This window comes from Podarcis vaucheri (assembly GCF_965113315.1).
Source record: "Podarcis vaucheri genome assembly, chromosome: 2".
In the NCBI taxonomy this organism is placed as follows: Eukaryota; Metazoa; Chordata; class Lepidosauria; order Squamata; family Lacertidae; genus Podarcis; species Podarcis vaucheri.
In genome coordinates, this window is record NC_138760.1 from 17,636,245 (window position 1) to 17,660,430 (window position 24,186).

Consider the following 24,186-nt stretch of genomic DNA (forward strand, 5'->3'; position numbering starts at 1 on the left):
TTGCATGCCAAAATCTCTCTAGCAGTGTGCAGCAGCAACAGCAGCAGCAGTGCAACCTAGCATAATGGTTTGCAAATTTGTCATCTCAGGGCAAGGAAAATAACTGAGTTAAATACAAATAAGAGTAATCTTTAAAAACAACAACAACAACCAATAAGTGAGTTGAGCCTCAAAAAAGAATACAGGCTATTTACATGGGGGTTATGTTCTCGGCCCCTGCATGCATAAGTGAAAATCGCCTAAGTGGAGAGCACCCTTTAAACACCCTCTCTGCTGCTCTCTCTTCAATCCATACCAAAAAATACTGTATTCACAACTAGAATTGAAGCTCAGGGGCCAGCAAAAGGCTGAAGGACACACAGGAAAGCGGCTGCTGCTGCTGTGCTAACTCTCACATCAGCTGTCATGCGGGGAGGTTGAGCAGCATAAACAAAGCCCCCCCCCCTGCACCTCCGGTCTCTTCAGGGCTTCCTCCACCCTCATGGACATCCTCTTTGGGCTCCTGGCATGGTCTCCTTGCAAGCCATGAGGACACTCCAGCTCTCCCCTGCCATTTCTAGGTTTGAATTGAATTATGTAATTATTTCCCAGCCTATAATAGGTTAGTAGACTTCAGTGCTGACTAGGGACTAAGCTGGCCAAGGGTGTTGGGGACAAATACAAGTTAAAATTCCCAGAGGAGTGTAATCTGCCATACGGGTGCTCTGACCTCAGTCTTGCACAACATATATACAGTGGTACTTCTGGTTACGTTCTTAATTCATTCTGAAGGTCCGTTCTTAACCTGAAACTGTTCTTAACCTGAAGCACAAATTTAACTAATGGGGCCTCCCGCTGCTGTCGCGCTGCCGGAGCCCAATTTCTGTTCTTAATGGCAAAGTTCTTAACGTGAGGTAATATTTCTGGGTTAGCGGAGTCTGTAACCTGAAGCGTATGTAACCCGAGGTACCACTGTATTTTTTAATTAATCCAGTGACCTCATGGCCCGTGGATGCATTCTGAACTTTACAATGCAAGAGTGTCCTGTCAGTTAAGCATAACTTACCAATGTTAAGTGCTCCTGAGTGTGCACTCCTTAGAAAATAAGAAGTGTCTTGCTGACTGGGTTAAAGCCAGATTGAACTAGTCCAGCATTCTTTCCTAGGATCCTAGCAACCTGCAGGTGCTAATTAAATCCCCCTCCTGGAACAGACCGCAGGGGACTTCTGCACCATCTTTTGCCCGTGCCCTCTGTAGAACTCAACACCATTGACCATAGCACCGTTGGCCATTGTAAACAAGGGGCTAAAAGTAGCTGTCACAGCTGTGCTAAGGGGCATAGAGGATGAGCAGAGGTCCAGTCCACCCTGTGAACCAGCAGAACGCTGTGGCCAAAAGTACTGGGCTTGAATGTGACTTCAGAATCCTTGGCTATGAAGAGCAAAGGGTGGTCATGGGCCAATCAGTGCTGCCAGTTCTTGTTCTGATACAGCTCATGGCTATCCCCTTGGCTGGAAAGTTTCTGGTTCAATTTCTTCTGTGGTTCCCTCTTCCTTGCTTCTCTTCTGCAGCGCCACCATCCCGATCCTGAAGCATCGCTTGCAGAGGAACGTGGCAGCAGTGGCATGGAAGCCGCTGTGCGCATCTATCCTTGCCGTGGCATGCCACAGCTGTGTGCTAGTTTGGCATCTGGACCCCACTTCGCTTTCCACCAGGTAACCAGCCACTTGCTGCAGGGCCTGTCTGAAGTTTGACTGGCCCAGTGGCTGCTTGTTGCCACGATCTGAGCTGTAAGGAGACACTTGGCAAAGGGGTAGGAGAACCCCCTGAGGCCTTCATATGTTGCTTGACTGCAACTCTCAACATCCCTAATCATCAGCAATGCTGGCTGGGGCTGATGGGAGCTGGGAATCAGCAATGGGCCCCCACAGTTTCCCCCATTCCTGACTTAGCAGGTTTCAAGTGCTTGAGATCGTCAGGGATTCCTTTCTCACCCTGGGCTCTGTCTTTAAAGGCTATCCTGTTGTTGGTAATTTGTATAATGCCCTACACCCACAGGTCTCAGGGTGGTTCATAGCATAAAATCACAGTATTAAAACACAAAATACATAATAGAAACAAAACCAGAAAGAACCCAATAATTCCCCTCCTCCCAAACGCATTTTCAGAGCACTCCTGACATATGGTTGTCAAGCCTCTGCTTAAAGACCTCCAAAGTAGGAGACTCCACCACACTCCTTGGCAGCAAATTCCACTGTCGAACAGCTCTTACTGTCAGGAAGTTCTTCCTAATGTTTAGGTGGAATCTTCTTTCTTGTAGTTTGGATCCATTGCTCCGTGTCCGCTTCTCTGGAGCAGCAGAAAACAACCTTTCTCCCTCCTCTATGTGACATCCTTTTATATATTTGAACATGGCTATCATATCACCCCTTAACCTCCTCTTCTCCAGGCTAAACATGCCCAGCTCCCTTAGCCGTTCCTCATAAGGCATCGTTTCCAGGCCTTTGACCATTTTGGTTGCCCTCCTCTGGACACGTTCCAGTTTGTCAGTGTCCTTCTTGAATTGTGGTGCCCAGAACTGGACACAGTACTCCAGGTGAGGTCTGACCAGAGCAGAATACAGTGGCACTATTACTTCCCTTGATCTAGATGCTATACTCCTATTGATGCAGCCCAGAATTGCATTGGCTTTTTTAGCTGCCGCGTCACACTGTTGGCTCATGTCAAGTTTGTGGTCAACCAAGACTCCTAGATCCTTTTCACATGTACTGCTCTCAAGCCAGGTGTCCCCCATCTTGTATTTGTGCCTCTCATTTTTTTTTGCCCAAGTGCAAAAGGGCATCAACCAAAGGCCTGGTTAAAAAGGAACGTTTTTGCCTGGTGCCTAAAGGTGTATAATGAAGGTGCCAAGCAAACCTCACTGGGGAGAGCATTCCACAAATGGAGACCCACTGCAGAAAAGGCGTGTTCTCTTGTTGCCGCTCTCCAGACTTCTCATGGAGGAGGCACATTAAGAAGGGCCACAGAAGATGTCAAGTAGCTGATCTTCCCCTTTCCACAACCTTTATCCACCTGTCTTTCCACATTTTTCAGAAAACTGTACCTCTCTTAAGCCCCCCTCCCCAATCCGATCTGATAAGATGGTGCAAGCAAATCAGTACACGGCGGTTCTTCTTTTGCTCCCCTTGTGGGATGGACACTTTGCTGAAGGTTAGATCAGGGGTGGGGAACCTCAGGTCCGTGGCCTGAATGTGGCCCCCCATGCCTCTCTATCTGGCCTTCAAGATTATGACCCCTGCCACAGGTCTCAGCTCTCAGTGACCCTGCTGTGTGCCACTTGTGGTTCTTCTTGGCTGGAATGTACCCCTCAATGCTCATAATAGCTCTTGCTTGCCTGGATAAGGATGGGGAGCATTTTTGCTCTGACTACACCCACCACTGTTATGTGGCCCCCGGAAGGTTGCCCACAAGAGAGCATGGCCATCCGGGTGCGAAAGGTTTCCCAACCCCTGCTTTTGATGTTCATCTCCGCCTTCTCTGGCTCCTGGTATTTCACTAGGCAATGTGCATGTTGCCTATTTCTATAGCTGCATATACAGTCAAAGCAAGCATTCTCAGGATGATGGACTGCAGGACAGCTGTGTAATCTCAGGTGTACAGAATATACATAGCCCTGCTTATTACTGCTTCTTTGTTTGCATTCCTCCTGCCTGTGGAGGAATGATATTGTCTCTCTCTCCTGTCCCCCAACAGGCCTTCATCTGGCTGCGCCCAGGTACTCAGCCACCCTGGTCACAGCCCCGTCACCAGCCTGGCCTGGGCACCCAGTGGAGGGTTGCTGCTCTCAGCCTCACCTGTTGACACTGCCATGCTTGTAAGTAGGGCATTTCATTTATTTACCAGATGTGTTACTTGGCTGCTCCCAGAGCTTTTAGATGATGTACAAATGAAATGTTAATAATGATCCAATGTAACAGTATACCCGTTGGTCAGTAGAAGCAACACACTGAGCCAAGCAACTAATACCTCAATACCAGAGAAGGAATCACCATCAGTTCACAGGGGGAAAGCAGTATAAGAAATAATAAAGCAGTTTAAGCAGTTTAAACGACTTGGGAGAAAAGAGAAGTCCTTTCATGGCATGGAAACAACATTAATGCAGATGCCAGGAAGGCCTTTGGGGGGAAAGAGTATTCATCAGTTGGGGCCATTACTAAGAAGACTCACTCCTTCATTGCCACCCTTTGCACTTTGGAAAGCCCTTGGAGGCACAGGTGGAAGACTCTTTCTATCAGATACCGGGGTCCTTAACCACGTAGGGCTGCATCTCCAGAAATTAATGTGGAGCCAGTGCACCTAGTCTAGCCACCATATTTGGTGCCATGGGCAATTTCTGCCTTTATGATGCGGGAGGGAGACCACAAAAGCGGTGGCGGTCCGAGCATGTAAAGCTGTGGCCATTCAATGACCTCGTGTGCCTGTAGCTCACAACCACAGGAAAAGGATGAGAGGTTACTGGGCGTCGGCTGTGGAAGCAGAAGGGCTTCCAAGCTGTCGGAGGAAAGATAACTTATTCCTGCAGACATGCGTTGTGTTAAAGCTAGACAGAAAATAGAAGTCCAATACTGCTAAAAGCAGGCACCCTCAAACTCTGCCCTCCAGCTGTTTTGGGACTACAACTCCCATCATCCCTAGCTAACAGGACCAGTGCTCAGGGATGATGGGAATTGTAGTCCCCCAAACCAGCTGAAGGGCCGTGTTTGAGGATGCCTGGCTAAGAGCGATGATTGTGGTGCTCTTCTCTGATTCTCAGACCTTGTTCCCTTTAGGTGTGGGATGTATCCACAGAAAACTGCATCCAGTTGCAGTGGTTTGGAGGAGGAGGGGTCACATACTTGGCTTGGTCTCCTGACGGCAGCAAAGTATTGGCAGCCACACCTTCAGCAGTCTTCAGGTGAGTAGAGAGGGCCTGGAAGCCAGCAGCATGGGGTCAACCCCAGGAGAGGCTGCTTCATTAAAGTAAATGAGGCACATGGCACCACCAGCCGCAGCCTGTCCTCAGACACCCCCCACCTTCCTGCCTTCTTATTTGCAACCAGTCCAGGGGTTGGTCCTGCCTGCCAGTTTCCTCCTCCTTAATCTCAGAGTTGCCCTTGAAGAATTGAGCAGAGAGGATGGGGACAGAACTAGAACTCCTGCCACTGGCTCTAGCGCCACCTGCTGTTGGCCTCCCTGCTTTCCAACGCCACCAATCCCAGTGGTCAGCAGCCAACATTGATCAGCCCTCTGCGCCTTGTCTAGTGCTGGACCATGGCGGCAGGTTAAAGTGGGGAAGCATTCGTTGCCACAGTTCTCCCGTGAGCGTTTCCTCATACTGAATTGCACTCAAAGTAACTCTGCTTCTTTCTACCCCCTTGTGCTTCTCTTCGCAGGGTATGGGAAGTTCAGATGTGGACTTGTGAGAAGTGGCCGACCATCAAAGGTCCTTGCCGTGTAAGTGAGGGAGGCAGCATGGGGGAATATGTTGACAAAAGCAACCGTCCGGACCCTCTTATTTTTCTATTGGTTTCTCTTTCAGAGCCTGTGGCCCTGCAGATGTTGCTGGACTACAACTCCCATCAGCATGAGCAACGTTCAGGGATGTTGCAAGTTGTCGTTGAGCAACACCTGCAGGGTTACAGGTCCCTATCGCTGTTAGAATAAGCTATATAGGCTATTATTTGCTGTAGAAACATAGAGTAACTTGTGCCCACGAGTTTGTGGCTTTGCTGAGATTCCCTGCCCCCCCCCCCCAGACTTAGGCCTCCATTTATTACTTGCTTGACCACATGGGTTTTCTTCCAAGCCCCACTTTCAGCAACCTGACTCACCCAAGCCTCATTCTGACTCCCCTCGGTTTTTATGAGTCAGCCTCTGAAATATCCATGGCTACAACAGTCCTGACTAGGTCCCATTTGCTGAATGGGGCATTTCTCACCTTGAAAGTCATATTATGTGTTTAGCAGAGGATTTTTAGACCCTCCTTGACCCTCGCCTAAGTTAAAAGTGTGTCTGTTTATGTGTCTTCCCCCAAAGACTGGCTGTTGGAGTCCGGACGGCAGCCGCTTGCTCTTCACGGTCCAGGGGGAATCGGTGATATATTCTTTGTCTTTCCTGGAATATAGCGGTGAGTAACTTGTAACTTGAGCGGCTTGTAACTAGTAAAGCTGTGTGGATTCTGCAAATGCAGAAAGTGGGTTCCAAGCCCATCACTCTGCATCTTCCTGTCTGTCTCAATAAGTTTCTAACTTATAAGCCTGGGTTTCCCAAACTTGATTCTCCAGTTGGTTTTGGACTACAATTCCCATCATCCTTGACCACTGGTCCTGCTTGCTAGGGATGATGGGAGTTGTAGTCTAAAAACAGCTGGAGACCCAAGTTTGGGAAACCTTGCTATAAGCCTGGGGTCGGCAACTTAAGGCCCATGGGCCGGTAGCGGCCCAAGAGGCTTGTTTAACCAGGCCATGTTGACCCCTGCCGCTGCCTGCTCTTACTGGTGCAGTGCAGCGCAGGGACCAACTTCTGGGTTGATGGCGCCTGTCCTCATGTGCACGGGCTCTCCTCCGACCCAGATGTGCGCTGGAAATAGCGTGTGTGCACATGTGCGGGACGAATAAGTGCCCATGCGCATGTGCACACGCTATTTCCGGTGCACTTCTGGGTCGGAGGAGCGCCGGAAATAGCGTGCGTGCATGCTCATGGGCACTCCTCCGATCTGGAATAGCACGTGTGCGCACACACTCCAGCCCATCCTCTGACCGGCCCATCCTCGGATAAGGTTGCCGACCTCTGCTATAAGTGCTACAGGGGGAGGCTTTGAAATCCTGTCTGCGACAGGGACCTTTGCCCCCTGGCAGCCTCCAATTCTGTTCTATCTAGCACAGGGGTCTGCAACCTTTAAGACAAAAAGAGCCACTTGGACCTGTTTCCGAAGAAAAAAAAACTGGGAGCCGCAAAACTCGTCATTATAAAAATAACTTTTTTGTCACTTTTTTATTATTCTTTGTTTGACCCCTCAGAATTACTGCTCCTCATAGAAATAAACGTTAAATTAACAAGTTACCTTTTGTATGTGTGTGTTCTTCACTCCCCTTCAAAACAGTGACCAGCGTACATGCCCCCTTTCAATGCAGTGACCAGCGTACATGCCCCTTACAATGTAGCGGGCAGGTGGGCGGGAAGGAGACGCCGGGACGGTGCGTGACTAACGCACGCACCGCCCCCATGCGACATCACAGCCAGTACAGCGCCCGCCACAGTGGGGAGTGTCGGGGCGCACAATGCGCCTCCTCCCCTCGCTAGTATCCGCCCCGGAGCCGCGGCAAAGGTGTCAAAGAGCCACATGCGGCTCCGGAGCCGCGGGTTGCAGACCCCTGATCTAGCATCTCGTATGTGGGCTGTCCTTCACCTAAGGACCTTGAGTTAGCCTATGTGGTGTCTGCTTCATCCTCACAAAACCTGTGATGTGTGGGAGGCTGAGAGAGAGGTGATTTTTTGTAAGGCTACCCAGTAAGCTCTGTGGCTGGTTGGGGGTTGGCTACAGGCATTTATCTCCTCTCAAAGTTGCTTGCAGATGTCATGCTCTCCCTACCTAGTACTTACCACAAATAACGCCACCCTTTAATTTCAGACCTTCTTTATTTTTGGTACTCTGACCTACCGCATGCAATTGTTTATCGTCCTGTGTATACCAGCACTTCCCTCTATTTAAAAGCTTCCTTCTGGCTCCCCCCCCCCCAACCAACTCCCGCTCCTGACTACTACTAGAGGAGAGACTGTAGCTGAATGAAGGTGTGCACATACAATACCTGGCCACCTCTGGAAGCAGCGGCGTAGCTAGCTGGTCAGGTGCCTGAGGCGGCATGTGTGCCCTGCACCCTGGAGCAGAGCGAGCCACTCATGGGGACGGGGGGAGCTTTGGCAGGGTGTGCTATGTGGAGCCTTGCTGCTGTCCCGCCCCTTAGCTGTACGGCAACAGCCTGAGGGAGAGACGACAGGCAGACACAAAGGCTATGCTGCAGTTTCGTGCAGCGTGGAGCCTGTACGTGCCTGAGCCACCGCGTCAATCCCAGAAGAGATGCGTGGCCTGGGCACACTGCAGGTCCCGCGGTAAGTGCCGCCGCCCCCCACAATGTGGCACCCAGTGCCCCCCCCCTTCTATGCCTCTGTCTGGAACTTCTGTGTGTCTGTGTTTTAACGGATCAGGTAGCAGCTGCTGGGGAAGAGCATCCTCTGCCTGAGACCCTGTAGAGCAGCTGCCAGTCATGTTTTTTATTTATTGAATTCCTGCTCTAATTTTCATTCGAATGAATCCCAAAGCTGCTTACAAGCAGTAAGTGACTATAATATGAAAGAACGCAGTAGTAGAACACCACAAATGCAGCATAAATCATGCAGAAGCATTCATGAATCATCAGTGAAACAATTGCAATCTGTATAGCGCTGTTCATAGAATCGTAGAGTTGGAAGGGAACCCCAGGGGTCATCTAGTCCAACCCCTGCAAAGCAGGAATCTCAGCTGAAGCATCCAGGACAGATGGCCATCCAACCTTTGCTTAAAAACTTCCAATAAAGGAGAGTCTGCCACCTCTCGTGGGAGTTTGTTCCATTTCTGAACAGCTTACTATCAAGAAAATTTTCCTAATGTTTCGTCAGAATCTCCTTTCTTGTAACTTAAAGCCATTGGTTTGAGAAAACAAGCATGCTCCCTCCTCCATGTGACAGCCCTTGAGATACATCCTTCAAACTCCTTCAAGCGCTCCTCATAAGGCTTAGTTTCCAGACCCTTGATCACCTTAATCTCTCTCCTCTGCACACGTTCCAGCTTGTCAACAAAGCAAATAAGCTAAACATTAAGGAAGAGTCCTATTACAGTGCTACCTGGGGTTACATACACTTCGGGTTACAGACTCTGCTAACCCAGAAATGGTACCTCGGGTTAAGAACTTTGCTTCAGGATGAGAACAGAATCGTGCTCTGGCGGCGCGGCGGCAGCAAGAGGCCCCATTAGCTAAAGTGGTGCTTCAGGTTAAGAACAGTTTCAGGTTAAGAACGGACCTCCGGAACGAATTAAGTACTTAACCCGAGGTACCACTGTATATGATTAACAAATGAATACAGCTTTTATAATCTATAAAACAATATTAACAGCACCTACAAAATAGCAACCAAAAGGTAAACTAAGCCCTGTTCATACACACACTTTCCACAACCCAATTAATCATAATATTTCACTGTTTCACTGCTCTTTAAAATCCATATAATGCCTGTGGCAGCAACTCCCTTCTGAAGGTTCCTCAGGCTGGAGGTGGGGGAACCAAGGTGAAACCAACCACCCCCTGATGGCAAACAGAGTCTCCCCTCCCAGTTCTTCCTCTGGAAACAGCTTTCTTATAAAAGCTCCTAGGGCAAGGCAGGTGGGAAAAGCCATTACCTGCTGGCCAGTACACACTCTTCTTCCCGCAGGTGGACAGTACTGGATTAGAGAAACAGATAGTTTGATTTCCTATAAGGCAGGAGTGGAAAACCTTTTTTAGGCTGAGGGTCACATTCCCTGATGAGGGCTGCATATCAGTGGTGGGTGCAGCCAGAGCAACAAATGTGATTATTAATTTTGCACAGTCAGCTTACACACCCCTCCATCCAGGCAAATGAGAGTGACACATCTCTCAGCCATGCAGAAGCACTCAGGGTGCGAAGAAGAGCCAACGAGGCGTTTGGTCTGGGGCTAGGTCCAAGGGCTAGGTAGAGAGGCCCTGTGGGGGTCCATTTCCCCCAGGCTTCAGGTTCCCCATACCTGCTATAAGGAAATGTCCTATGTTCTTCCTCCTCCTATTGTTTTGTTTCCCTCGGAATGACTTTTTCCATCCTCTTCTCAGGGGAACAGCAAGGGCAGGTTGGTGGGTCGAAAACAGCTTCCATCGTGGCTGATCTGTCGGAAACCACTTTTGAGACCCTGTATGGAGAGGAGAGGTGAGAGGAAGGGAGAAAAACATGTGTCTTGTAAGTGCCGCACAAGCACACAACTGAGTGTTAGTTGGTGCAAGATTCTAGCCCTTTAAGGCTGCTAAGATAGGATTCAGAACATGGACAATGTTGGGTGAAATCTCAGAAAGGGAGTGGGGGTGGGGTCTTTCCGAGCAGAAAGTCTTATATTGCACTCCCTTCATCATTAGGAGCAGAATCAGAGAGACTGGTGCTGTGTTGTTTTGAGAGAGTTCACCCCACCCCAACATGTGATTATTTATTAGATGTTCTAAAAATCCATGCTTTTATTACCCTGAAAATGCATGAGCATTTGCTTAATTTGCTGGGTTCTGATTCTGCCAGTCACATGCAAAAGGAGGGACAAAAAGTTATATGCCGTGGTTTTGAAGCCTTACCAAACTCTCACTACAGGGGTCTCTGCTATTCACAACCAGCTTGTGAATTTTTCCAGGCATTGCTTATAGCCTAGAAAGTAAAGCTCCCTTCTTAGTTTTGCAATTGGGTGCTGCATGTTGTTTAAGTAATCTTGTTATATTTATAGTATAGAAATGTGGTGTTTTTTTTAATAGGTTGCTATATTTTTCTTTTGCAACGTTATTCTGAAATTATTTTTGTAGTGTTTGTTCGAAATGTCCTGTTTGTTGTAAGCCGCTATGAGCATAATTTTTGGCATACAAATAAAACGAATGAATGAGAGTGTATCTGTGTAGTCTCGGAGGGCTGGAAACCTGCTTTTTTAAAAATAACAATAGGAACAAAATTAACAAGATGTTAAGTTTTATACCCACTGCTGAATATGCACAAGCCAGGAAATGAATAAAGGCTTTAGCATTTTGATTATTTTCTTGTTTATCTTAAAAACCTGTTTTAATAATCAGTGTATGAATATGCAAAAGTCCTGCCCTGCAGCTATCATTTTTGTTGGTTTATTACATTTATATCCCACCTTCCCTCCAAGGAATTTGAGGTAGCGTTCTTCCCCTTCTCGTGTTATTCTCACAACACCTCTGTGAGGTAGGATAGGCTGAGAGGTAGTAACTGTTACAATATGAGAACATCGCAGCTGCAGACAGTCAGCTTGTTGACATCATGTGATATGGCTAGCTGTGGGAAAGAACCTTCCCGGAAGTTCACAGGCTGGAAAAGTCTTTGTGAAGTGTGTAATTTGAGACCTTCCTCTTGCGTATGTACAGGAAGTCTTTGTCTCTTGCTGGATGGAAACTGAAGTGATCGGACACGTTTTCTGTAGAGCTGTAATGTCAGAAATAAACATCATGTAAATAGATTTCTGACTACTCTTCTTTCCGCTGTGGAAGGGGGAGAAGTCGGTGTGCATTTTCCCGAGCTGGGAGATGTCCCCTATATCAAGATCTCCCTGGTCTGTCTGGGAACGCAGCCAGAGGCAGATCACCGGTAAGCCAGCTCCGGGAGCAGGGAGAGGGGACAGCCTCTCCAGATGGGGCTGGTTTTCCAACAGTAACTGGCCCAAGGTCATCCGGTGGTCGCCCAGGCCTAGTACTCAACAAATACTGTACCACTCCCCGCCCCTCCCAAGTGTCATCATTCCACATCCTGATGGTGACCCCCAACTCTTATTTTGGCCTGAGTATGGATGTCTTACCTTGAGTGTTCCTCTATTGGCCTTTCACTTTGTATTCTTGTGTTCCAGGATTGGAGGGGAGGTTCTTTCCATGGTCTGGGACCCCAGTGGTGAGAGGCTTGCAGTTGTCATCAGAGGTAAAGTCCTCTACAGCCAAAACTTTTGACAAGATAGGGAGAGCTGGGGAGGCTGGGTGCGTTTCTCACAATAAGCCAGTACGTACCGTAATGGCCTGAATATAAGTCACCCCCCCCCAATTCCAACCGTGAAAAGTTAAAGTGCGGCTTAAATTCACGACCTTAAAAATTGGCTTTTGCAATATCGCCACCCCCACTCCGCTCCGGAGCCCGTTGCCGAGCTCCTTTTGCAATTGGGGGGGGGGCGCAAACAGTGCCCGCTGAGTCCCAAGTTCACAGGCTTCCCCCGCCTGTGATTTTTGAAGGATCCCCGCTGCGCCGTAGCAGTAAAGACCCAATTTCCGCGGAGCTCTGTCCCTCCGGATCAGAGGGAAGCGGCCATTACCAATGGCGCCACCCCGGAAGTACCCCCCCTTGAATTTTAAAGGTGTGGCTTATTTGCCGGTCTGGCTTATATTCAGGCCAATATGGTAATTTTTATTCCAAATCAGAAGACAACATTGGGGGGGGGACACCCATTCCCCCCAACCCCAATAAAGCATTGCTTCTTATTTTACTTTTTGGAGCAACAGATATGCACCCTCAGTCACCTTATGCAGATGCATATAGTCAAGTGAAAAATGTGTCTGCCTCTTTTTTGTTTTTTTCAAATGCACGCAGGTAGTGGCTGGCCCTTTTCCCAGTTGCTCTTTGTGCATTTGTTTTAATGGACAAAGGATACATACTTCTCACTTGTAAGTTTCTAGTCCTCATGGTTTGGTTTTTGTGGCACTTGTATGTCTCTCCTCGTCCTACCCCGTTTCTTGAATGGCAAGCCAAAGGTAGGGTTGCCATATTTCAAAAAGTAAAATTCCTGACACCTGCAAAGTTGTTGAGCTTTTGCACCCGAAAACCAGGATGTCCATCCCTGTTGTTGTTTAGTCGTTTAGTTGTTTGTGACTCTTTGTGACCCCCTGGACCAGAGCACGCCAGGCACTCCTGTCTTCCACTGCCTCCCGCAGTTTGGTCAAACTCATGCTGGTAGCCTCGAGAACACTGTCCAACCATCTCATCCTCTGTCGTCCCCTTCTCCTTGTGCCCTCCATCTTTCCCAACATCAGGGTCTTTTCCAGGGAGTCTTCTCTTCTCATGAGGTGGCCACAGTATTGGAGCCTCAGCTTCAGGATCTGTCCTTCCAGTGAGCACTCAGGGCTGATTTCCTTCAGAATGGATAGGTTTGATCTTCTTGCAGTCCCTGGGACTCTCAAGAGTCTCCTCCAGCACCATAATTCAAAAGCATCAATTCTTCGCTGATCAGCCTTCTTTATGGTCCAGCTCTCACTTCCATACATCCCTACATGTCCACCCCTACCTTGCTCCCAAAAGGAAAACGAGAACCAGCCCATTTTTTCACCCTGTCCTTTTGGAGAGATGGCAAGTGTCCCACGCGTAAGCTTAAGAGCACGAAATGGCTTGTGTTTGGTAGTGCTTAAAATAACCCTTCTCTAATCTGCATTTTAAAGCATTCTGTGATCCTCTCTAAGGCTGGGGCTTCAGCGAAAGAGACGGAGAGGTCCAGGCTGCACCTTGGTCCAAAATTCCTAAAATGGGATTCTGAATTCTAAACCAGGCAGTTTTTTGCGTGAGCCCTGAATCTTTTGAAAGAGTGTGGGAGGGACGATAGCAGTTAGCACCAGTTTGCAAGCACACCGGCTCCTTCCTCGTGGCTTCGTATTTGATGGGAAAGACTTGTTTCAACGGGAAAGAGACTAACTGTGGTTTTCCTACTAAAGCAGGCCACTGCCTGGCCCAGGCAACACTCTCTGTTCAGCCACGCCTTTTGCCAGCCCTGCTTCGTACCCTCCTTGAGTGTTTTTGTAGCCTGGCTAGAATGCGTTTGCCTGCCCTCTTAATGCCATTTGCTTCACTGGGTGGCGGGTGGCAAGAGGTTTGTGAGTGTATGTAGAAACCAGCACACAGTGGTACCTTGGCTGTCGAGCGGCTTGGCTCCTGAACAAATTGGCTCCTGAACGCCGCAAACCCAGAAGCGAGTGTTCCCGTTTGTGAACGTTTTTCAGAAGCCAAATATCCGACGCAGCTTCCATGGCTTCCGATTGAGTGCAGGAAGCTCCTGCAGCCAATCAGAAGCTGCGCCTTGGTTTTTGAACGGTTCTGGGAGTCGAACGGACTCCTGGAATGGATTAAGTTTGAGAACCAAGGTACCACTGTACAGTGGTGCCTCGCAAGACGAAATTAATTCGTTCCGCAAGTTTTTTCTTCTTGCGAGTTTTTCGTCTTGCGAAGCACGGTTTCCCATAGGAATGCATTGAAAATCAATTAATGCGTTCCTAGGGAAACCGATGCCCGGCGGCGGGAGGAGACTCCCCCCCCCCCGCCGGGCATCGGAGCTTCGTTCCGATCCCCGGCGGCGGGAGGAGACTTCCCCCCCCCCGCCGGGCATCGGAGCTTCGTTCCGATCCCCGGCGGCGGGAGGAGACGTTCCCCCCCCCCGCCGGGCATCGGAGCTTCGTTCCGATACCCGGCAGCGGGAGGAGACTTCCCCCCCCGCCGGGCATCGGAGCTTCGTTCCGATGCCCGGCGGCGGGAGGAGACGTCCCCCCCCCGTCGGGCATCGGAGCTTCGTTCCGATGCGCGGCGGCGGGAGGAGACGTCCCCCCCCCGCCGGGCATCGGAGCTTCGTTCCGATGCCCGGCGGCGGGAGGAGACGTTCCCCCCCGCTGCCGGGCATCGGAGCTTCGTTCCGATGCGCGGCGGCGGGAGGAGACGTCCCCCCCCCCGCCGGGCATCGGAGCTTCGTTCCGATGCCCGGCGGCGGGAGGAGGTCCGAGGACAGTGGGGAAGACGCGCTGCGCTTCCCCGCTGTCCCGGATATTTCCCTATGGGCTTTCGTCTTGCGAAGCAAGCCCATAGGGAAATTTGTTTTGCGAAGCGCCTCCAAAACGGAAAACCCTTTCGTCTAGCGGGTTTTCCGTCTTGTGAGGCGTTCGTCTTGCGGGGTACCACTACCTTTCTGCAGGGAGGAAACAAGCACCATTCCAGTCACATTAGTTGGTGTATCCACTTTTGCCTTTGGCTCCTCCCATTGCTGACATGGTGCCCCATGGAAGATTGTCTACAAGGGCACACGACCCTCGGTCTGAAAAAAGGGTCGCCACCCTTGTTGCGAAAAATAAACATAACATGATGTCTGGTGTACTTCCATCTCTGCAGTCTGAGCCCAGGCCATTATCCAGGTGTTCTAGAAGCCTCAACAGAGACACCAAGGGTACTGAACCCCTACCCACCTAGTATCCTGCCCTCAGCAGCCTTTGTAGATTGCATTGGAAATACAGTGGTACCTCGGGTTAAGTACTTAATTCATTCTGGAGGTCCGTACTTAACCTAAAACTGCTCTAAACATGAAGCACCACTTTAGCTAATGGGGCCTCCTGCTGCTGCTACGCTGCCGGAGCATGATTTCTATTCTCATCCTGAAGCAAAGTTCTTAACCTGAAGCACTATTTCTGGGTTAGCAGAGTCTGTAACCTGAAGCGTATGTAACCTGAAGCGTATGTAACCTGAAGCGTATGTAACCTGAAGCGTATGTAACTCGAGGTACCACTGTACTTTTTAAAAAGCCTATCATCATGGCCTTAAAGGCTACAGACCTAAAACAGTAGGCTCTGTCAGATTTCTGCACATAAATTCTACATGTCGCTTTGTTCCCTCACCTTTTTCTGTTTTCTTTTGGCAGGAAATCGTGATGCTCCCGACTGCAGGGTCATCATTGCTGTGTTTCGCACCCGCAACAGCCCTGTGTTTGAGCTCTTGCCATGGTTTGTATTGACATGCTTTGGTTTTCTGGTTGCTCTTAAACTGGAAATGGAATCCGTGAGCCCCATGTCATTCCAGCCTTTGTGCTGCTGTAGGTGTCAAAATGTTAGGAAGGTGCCTTATAACCTGGTCAGAGTATATGACCCTCTAGATCAGCAGTTCTCAACCTATGGGTCCCCAGATGTTGTTGGACTACAACTCCCATCGTCCCTGAGCTCTGGCCTTGCTAGCTAGGGGTGATGGGAGTTGTAGTTTAACAACATCTGGGGACCCACAGGTTGAGTCTGTAACCTGAGGCGTATGTAACCTGAGGTACCACTTCTTTTAATATGAAAACTGAGATGTTCAGGCTTTAAAAAATGATTGAAGAACAATTGCATTGCATGGGGGAGCTGGCAGGGATTGTGTCTTGTGTGGCAGTGATGCAATAATAAGAATAAATTGCCAACAATAAACAGGTATATTGGGGGAGCAATGAAAAAAACAAAAGCAGGGAAACATTTGGTAAAGACCTGATTTTTTTTTTTAAGAAAGTTGTTTTTTAAATAGTTTTTGCACGCCTCCTATGCAAAGTTTAGGAAGAGTCTGGGCCCAGCAAACTTCAGTGGGCAGAGCATTCTGTAAGGTTGGCGCTGCTGCAGTTGCTCGCCAGGCCTCAACACAGATCCAAAGTTTCTGGTGAGCAGAGGATGTGCAAGACGGACATTTGAAAGAAGGTCATCCACTGTTTAGGGGCTTTAAAAGCTTAGCACCAGCCCCTTAATTTTTTTAAAAAATGTTTTTATTAAAGAACCAGCCCCTTAAATTGAGCTCATGAACCAGTGAAGTCAAGTGAGACAATTGTGACATGTGTTGCAGCAGTTGTAGGAAAGATGGGATGAGAAGATAGATCTTAGAGATGTTCTGCTAGCCAGAGGAGACCGTAAAGGGCAGCATCATGTGGTTTGTTTTCAGCACAAGGCAACTTTCATAGATACCAAATCCCACAATTCAGCGTGTAACCGTAGCTCTGATTATCTTGCCCTCTAATTTATTTATGGGCCATAGCATTTTAAGCTGATCAGTTAATATTCTTTAATTTAAAAGCTGTTTCTGATTGAGCCTCATTTGTTAAAAAAGCTTGGCTTAGAAGAAGGACTCCTCTCTCTCATAAGGGGATGCCTCTTCTAGAATAGTTCATATATATATATATATATATATATGCAGGTTTTGGTGTCTTCGGGTGTCTTCCCGTGTAAGAGTCGGGGTGTCTGTGCGACGTTTCGACGAGGTCTCACTCGTCATCTTCAGGCTGGTGCTTTCGGCTTCTTGTTACTGGAACAGAGCAGAGTCTGGTGTTTGAGTTCCTATAAATACTGTTGAGGGGTGTGGTGTATAGCCTCCAACGTTCTGGGCAGAGAGGAAGTTCCTAGATTAGTGTGCCTTTTCTTCTTTTGTTCCTTAATTACTTGAGGGATATCTTGGGTGATTACATGAGTGATATTCTGAATACCACTGGGTGGGTCATTAAGTGTAGATTAGTTGCTAAAGCTTTCGTGTCTTGACCTCTTGAGCTTGTGAAGAGTTTTTCTGAGAAGATGGCTGTGCTGCATTTAGTTGTGCTCTGGCTTGGCTTCGTGTATAGGGGCGAGCTGTGGTTTTGTGCCTTGTGCCAGCCAGATCTGTGTAGGGATTGCAGGGGGGTGCAGCATCCGGAGGTGCCACTATAGTTTGGCTACTGGATGGAGTCTGTAATATGTCTGTGGAGAGGGTCTGGGTTTGGGTCTGGTGTGGTTGATTGGTGACGACGTTCTGTGTGCCTCTGGTTCTGGTGTCGGTTTTTGTGGGGAGGGCTAATTTCCAGATGTCTGGCAGGCGGGACGTGTCGTCACGCTTGTTCATGTTGTGAGGGTGTTTCTCTATCTCGATGGCTTCCATGATTATTCTCTTGTGGTGATGTTCCATGTTAAAGAGCAATTTGGAATCTGCAAAATTAATTTCGTGTCCTGTTTCTTTCATGTGTTGGAAAAGAGAGGAAGTTTTTTCTTCTTTTTTGACGGCATTCTTGTGTTCTGCGATACGTGCATTTATTCGTCTGTTTGTTTGTCCATATATTATATATATATAATCTTAACAAACAGAAGATACTTCTTCTATTCTCTTATTACTGGGTTTTAAACTCATCAGATTTATTCCCTTGAGACTACTTTGTAATTGAGTGACAGCCCTAACTTATTTCAAATATTTATAGTTCGCCTATTCATAACTCAAGGTGGTTCACAAGCAGTGTCTAAAAATAGTTTAGAAGAAGCTTTGAAGCATGTGCCATAAAACAAAACCTATATTTGTCGGCACAAAAACAACAGTGATGAATTAACCTCTTAACCAAACCCCCAAACTTCCAGTCAAATGTGTGTTGCAGCCTTTTCTGAATGCCAGGGGAGAAGTTCTAATAGGAATACTGAAGAGGGAATGTCTTAACTTCTAGTAAATGCTACTGATCTCACTTCCTACCCTAAAATAGCACTGGAGACTTGTGGGATGAGGGAAAGGACAATGCATGCATAGAAAAATCAGAAGTTGAGTTCTTGAGGATTATTGTTTACATATTTATTCTGCCCCAGTCCAAATGGACGAATGATCGCAGCTTGATTAATGCCCGTTTAATGTAAATGGGTTTTAATGCATTGTAATTTTGAGCTTTAGTGTATTTATTTCACATTTATGTACCACTTGATTGTAATTAAACCTCAAAGTAGTTTGCAAAACAGGTGAAATAATGCAATTATCAGTAAGAGAAACAGTTAAAAACAAATATTTGAAACATTCAGAAACAATGAAAATCAACAGTAAGAATAGAATCAACCTCTTATATAGGTCTGAATAGGCTTGCCTAAACAAATGCTTTCAGTAGGTGTTTTTAGCAAAACATCTTGTTTTGGTGTTTTAATCTTAGAATAGGTGAGGCATTTTTTAAACCCTCACCTGTATAAAAAAATTCCTTCCAGTAGCACCTTAAAGACCAACTAAGTTCTTGGTATGAGCTTTCGTGTGCATGCACACTTCTTCAGATACCCGAAAGCATGCACACGAAATCTCATACCAAGAACTAACTTAGTTGGTCTTTAAGGTGCTACTGGAAGGAATTTTTTTATTTTGACTATGGCAGACCAATACGGCTACCTATCTGTAACTGAAACCTCACCTGTATGTTAGTCACTAAAACCCAGTGCATGTTTTTCTTAATTTTTGGGGAGAACAGATGCTTTGCCTGAGAATTGATAAGTACAGTGGTGCCTCGCAAGACGAAAAGAATCCGTTCTGTGATTCTCTTCGTCTAGCGGTTTTTTCGTCTTGCGAAGCAACCCTATTAGCGGATTAGCGCTATTAGCGGTTTAGTGGCTATTAAAGTCTTAGCGGCTAAAAGGCTATTAGCGGTTTAGCGGCTTAGAAAAAGGGGGGGGGAGCGAAAAAAATCGCAAGACTTTTTCATTTTGCGAAGCAAGCCCATAGGGAAATTCGTCTAGCGAAGCAACGCCAAAGGGGAAAACCCTTTCGTCTAGCGGGTTTTTCGTCTTGCGAGGCATTCGTCTTGCGGGGCACCACTGTAGTCAAGGTGAAGGATGTTGTATGAAAGCTGGAGCTTTAGTGCTTTAAAATGTCCCACTTAACTTAAAGCTTTAGTGCTTTAAAATGTCCCACTTCTGCACCCCAGAAGCAAATGCCCTCCTTAGCACAAAGGCCATAGGAGGTAGGAGACTGGCAAGCACAGTTTTTCCACTGTTGCTGGTGGTGACAATACTGCCAAAAGGATTCACCCCATCACAACTGCTTCCCCCTGTGATGCCTGCCCTTTTCTTTGCACGTGCCCCAGAAATGCAGCACCTGTCAGTTCTCTGATGCCTTTGAGAAAGTATTAGGGTTATACCACCAGTACACATGGTATTTTATAGGGTTAACGTAAGGAAAAGGTTCTACGGCTCTCCCTTAAGAGGGTAGATTGATCGAAGCAGCATGGTCTGAATCGGCTTCTGCCAACCTGTTGCCCCCCAAATGTTGCGGACTGTCATTCTCATCAGACCTGCTGGCACCGGAGTTGTAATCCAACACAACCTTCTCTCGGTTAATCTGAATGGTTAAAATAAATAAACCTAAGGAGGAAAGTAAAGGCTAAAGGGTTAAGCCCAATGGCCTTGTGGGAGTTTAAGGCTGTGCTCTGGGAGGCAGTTTCAGACATAAGACAGCAGCAAAGGCCAATGGGCTGTTTTTTTGTCCTAAGTACTTTTTGTGTGCCTGTATTGGAGCCTAGGCCTGCAGCATCACATCACAACAGCCTATGAGTGTCCCTTGTAATAATGATATCTGTATCTCTCTTTCCCCCACCCCTCCTTTCTTCAGTGGTTTCTTACAGGGAGAAGATGGGGCTCAGCCACAACTAGTTGCTTTCCACCCTTGCTTTAAGAAGGGAGCTCTTCTGACAGTGGTAAGCGTTAAGCCTTCGCCGAGATTTTGAGGAGCATTTGCTATAGCCTGTGGGAATGCTGATAAGGGCTTGTTGTTGCCCCAGATAGGAGCTGCTGGAATGACTTCTAACTTGGCTAAGCAGCACCTAGACGGGCCTGTGGACTAGTAGGAGAAAGGGATAACAGTAACTATAATGCATGCTGGTAACGGTAAAGGGACCCCTGACCATTAGGTCCAGTCGTGGCCGACTTTGGGGTTGCGGTGCTCATCTCGCTTTATTTGCCGAGGGAGCCGGCGTACAGCTTCCAGGTCATGTGGCCAGCTTGACTAAGCCACTTCTGGCAAATGCTGTTTACATTCCCGCCGGAGCGGTACCTATTTATCTACTTGCACTTTGACGTGCTTTTGAACTGCTAGGTTGGCAGGAGCAGGGACCGAGCAGCAGGAGCTCACCCCGTCGCGGGGATTTGAACCGCCGACCTTCTGATAGGCAAGTCCTAGGCTCTGTGGTTTAACCCACAGCGCCACCCGCGTCCCTCATGCATGTTGGTATGAGGTATTAATTGGAGGACTCAACATGCTCTGCAGTCAAACACAGGCACCATAGCGCACCTAGATTACTGCTAAACTAACACGAGCTCCCGTTGCTCGGTCCCTGCTCCTTCCAACCTAGCAGTTCAAAAGCATGTCAAAATGCAAGTAGATAAATAGGTACCGTTCTGGCGGGAAGGTAAACGGCGTTTCCATATGCTATTCTGGTTTGCCAGAAGTAGCTTAGTCATGCTGGCCACATGTACTCCAGCTCCCTTGGCCAATAAAGCGAGATGAGCGCTGCAACCCCAGAGTCGGCCATGACTGGACCTAATGGTCAGGGGTCTCTTTACCTTTTTAACATGAGCTATGCAGTACCGGTGGCCTAGTTCCTGTTATCAGCTCAAGGGTTTTTCCTTGGTGAAAAAGCTGAATAATCTATTTTACTCACATTCGGGTTAGTACCAGTTGCAGGATGCATTTTGCTAATGTTCGGAATGCTACCAGTAACCTTATTTAGGGTGGGTCAAAATGTTCACGGGCTGATCATTGTTGAGCACGTACTGTTGTGATTTTGGCACACTGTGTGTCTGGAGGGCAGAGGCTGATCTGTTCAGTTGGGGTCTGGGTGTCTTGTGCACCACTCAGGTTTGTGTATGATTCTGTCCTGGACTCGGCACAGAATTCAACAATCCACAAATCTCAAGCTTTTTAAATTGAGTTTCTAGCCCTTGAGACTCTTTTCCCCCAACCTCTGAGAGCCCAACACATACGTACGTCCCTCTTAAGAGCCGAAAAGGTTTAGAGTATAAATTGCCCACTTTTATTGGTGCTCAATTCCTGTGCTTCTCGTGAACTGATTTGGGCATACTGCTTTAATGGAGGAAGTTAAGCTCAGAGGAGCAATTTAACTCAAGATGCAAGAAACCACCACTTTTTGAGAATGGGTCACTGTTGCATCGCTTCCTAGGATGGCAGTGGCAGCTTCCCCCTGTGGTTGGATGTTCTGGGGCTTCCTTATTTTTTTGTTACATGCCAGGAGTTTTCTTACGGCGTGCTAGCTTGCCTAGGGCAAAGTTTGGGAACCGCCGCTTGGGAGCACAGGAGAAGTGTGTGTCCAGTGCCATTTCAGAGGCCAGGTCCAGGAGGGAGGGGCTCCCTCCAGCCACGAGAAGCAGATGAGATGATGCAACGTAGCAAGCAAATATGCCAAGTTTTGTAATATCTATAGGTGACAGAACCCACCTTTTCTTGGAACAAGATTCCTAGTGCAGGGGTGTGTATATGCAGCGGTCCTGCTAAAGGGCCCTCCGTGTTCCGTCCTACCATAAGGATTCCCTCTTGTTGAGGGCCAAACAGTATGACTGAGAAGCCTGGAAGGTCAGGGCAGGGTATGCAAAAGGTGATCTTCTGCTCCTACTTCATTTATTTATTTCTTCTCTCTCTTCTCAGTGCTGGTCAACAGGAAAGGTCAGCCACATCCCCTTCTTCTTTGTGGTTGCCCAGTTTCCATCTTTCAGCCCTGGGCTGAGTCCCCTCATACCCTTGGGCAGTAGAAGCAGCACACGGGAGCAGCCATTGTTTTCTGAACTCTAAGGGTCAACATGCTGGGCTTCCTCCCTGCCAGCCTGTGTGCCTTCAGAGCATTGCAGATACCTTCAGAACATTGGAGATACACACTGTGAAGGCTGCTTCTTCCCAAGTCCAACTTTGGAGAGCGCCGTCTTCTTTCTGTCAGTTGCAGTTGAGGCGTTGAGCAGCTGACATGCTGATAGTGTTAGTAGGCTATCCACAAGCAGCCTTTGAAGCCAGAAGAACGTCTGCCAGAGATGGACCACTTTGTAGTTTTCGCATTTGAGACAGAAAATAAAAACAACAAAGGGTGAATGTTTTATTCCTTCAACGTTTCCAAGCAGAAGCATTCCTGGGGCTTTTACGTCATCGGCTTCAGAGGGCACCGTATCTCGGAAATTATCCCAAGTCAACATCCTCCATCCGCACAAGCAGCAGTTCCTGGATATTTCAATTATTTCTGCTTCCTCCCCTGCAAGGATCTTTTTCGCAGATCGTTGTGCTACTTATGGATCTGCCAATTTCGCATCCCTTTCCACTGTTTGCATGCTGGGATGAAAGAGGTGTGAGGGCGGCCAGGAGACTGAAGTTGGGCAGGGCCATGGCTAAGTGACAGAGCATATGCTTTTGCATGCAGAAGGTCCCAAGTTCTGTGCTTGGCAGTTCCAGGTAGGCCTGGGAGTGTCCTCTGTCTGAAACCTTGGAGAGCCACTGGCAGTCAGTGCTGTAGGCAGTACTGAGCTGAATTGACCAATGCTATCTGTATCACTTCATAAAAGGGGGAAACATATAATGAGAGATCAAGGAGCCACAGCTCAGTCGTAGAGCATCTGCTTTGTACAGTGGTACCTCGGGTTAAGTACTTAATTCATTCCGGAGGTCCTTTCTTAACCTGACACTGTTCTTAACCTGAAGCACCACTTTAGCTAATGGGGCCTCCCGCTGCCGCCGTGCCGCCGGAGCCCGATTTCTGTTCTCTTCCTGAAGCAAAGTTCTTAACTCGAGGTACTATTTCTGGGTTAGCGGAGTCTGTAACCTGAAGCATCTGTAACCCGAGGTACCACTGTATGCAGAAGATCCTAGGCTCAGCCCCTGGGATCTCCAGATAGGGGGTGACCCCAGAAGACCTTGCCAGTCAGTGTGAACAGTACTGAGCTAGGTGTAGCCCAGAGGCCTGCTTCTGTATAAAGGCAGCCTTCCCTTCCAGCGTATTATCTTAGGGGAAATACAGAAGTTAAACTGTTGCACTTGTATCCTGCGCATAGTGGAGCATATACCGTATTTTTCGCTCTATAGGGCGCACCAGCCCATAGGGCGCACCAAGGTGTTTTTTGGGGGGGGAATAAAAGGGGAAAAATATTTTCCGCCCCCAGGCGCGGGGGAAGCCCGAGCTTCCCCCGACCCCAGCCCCCAGAACAGGCTGCTATCCACAAGCCTTCGGAGCCCGCCGGGAACTCCCCCGCGCTCAGAAGGCTTGCGGATAGTTGCCCGGAGAGCCCAGCTCTGCGCTCTCCGGGCTTCGGGATGCAGGCTGCTATCTGCAAGCCTTGGGAGCGCGGCAGGCACTCCCGCCGGGCTCCCAAGGCTTGTGGATATCTGCCGGAAGCCCGGGGTGCGCTGCGAAGTGATCCCCGGGCTTCGGGAAGCAGGCAGACGCACCGACCCCACTCGCTCTCCAGGCTTCAGCGAAAGCCTGCATTCGCTCCATAGGATGCACACACATTTCCCCTTCATTTTTGGAGGATAGAAAGTGTGTCCTATAGAGCGAAAAATACGGTATGTGTCTCGATCCCGGTGTTGTGTGCAGCTGTCAAAACATCTAAGCAGTTGTGTGCACAGCTGTCAAGTGTCTGGGGGCTTTTGAGAGTTATAAAATTATGAATGGTGTTAAAAGACCTCTTTTTCAGCAGGTAGTTTTTAGTACCAATGTGAAGACGACAGCACCTGCTGAAACCCCTCCTTTTGCCCCCTCATCCATCATCCCGTGCATTCGTATTTAAAAGTCTCCCGTTTTCAGCAACAGCTGACTCCTTAGTGTGTGTAGGGAGGCTTGCAGCCTTTATCAGCTGCCTCTGCCCGATGTTG

The 24,186-nt window shown here is 48.4% G+C and overlaps 1 protein-coding gene across 1 annotated transcript in view; it reads left to right on the forward strand.

Moving 5' to 3' along the window:
• The window catches only part of AAAS (aladin WD repeat nucleoporin), a 29,170-nt gene extending 6,754 nt beyond the window's left edge, over nt 1–22,416 (forward strand). Inside the window, exons 8-17 of the mRNA XM_082212565.1 lie at nt 1,551–1,694; nt 3,733–3,853; nt 4,809–4,933; nt 5,412–5,472; nt 6,055–6,145; nt 9,897–9,990; nt 11,675–11,742; nt 15,476–15,557; nt 19,933–20,017; nt 21,982–22,416. Coding sequence (XP_082068691.1) covers nt 1,551–1,694; nt 3,733–3,853; nt 4,809–4,933; nt 5,412–5,472; nt 6,055–6,145; nt 9,897–9,990; nt 11,675–11,742; nt 15,476–15,557; nt 19,933–20,017; nt 21,982–22,125 — 1,015 coding nt within the window. The 3' untranslated portion in view covers nt 22,126–22,416. The remainder of the gene's footprint in view (nt 1–1,550; nt 1,695–3,732; nt 3,854–4,808; nt 4,934–5,411; nt 5,473–6,054; nt 6,146–9,896; nt 9,991–11,674; nt 11,743–15,475; nt 15,558–19,932; nt 20,018–21,981) is intronic.
• Nucleotides 22,417–24,186: the final 1,770 nt, after the last annotated feature.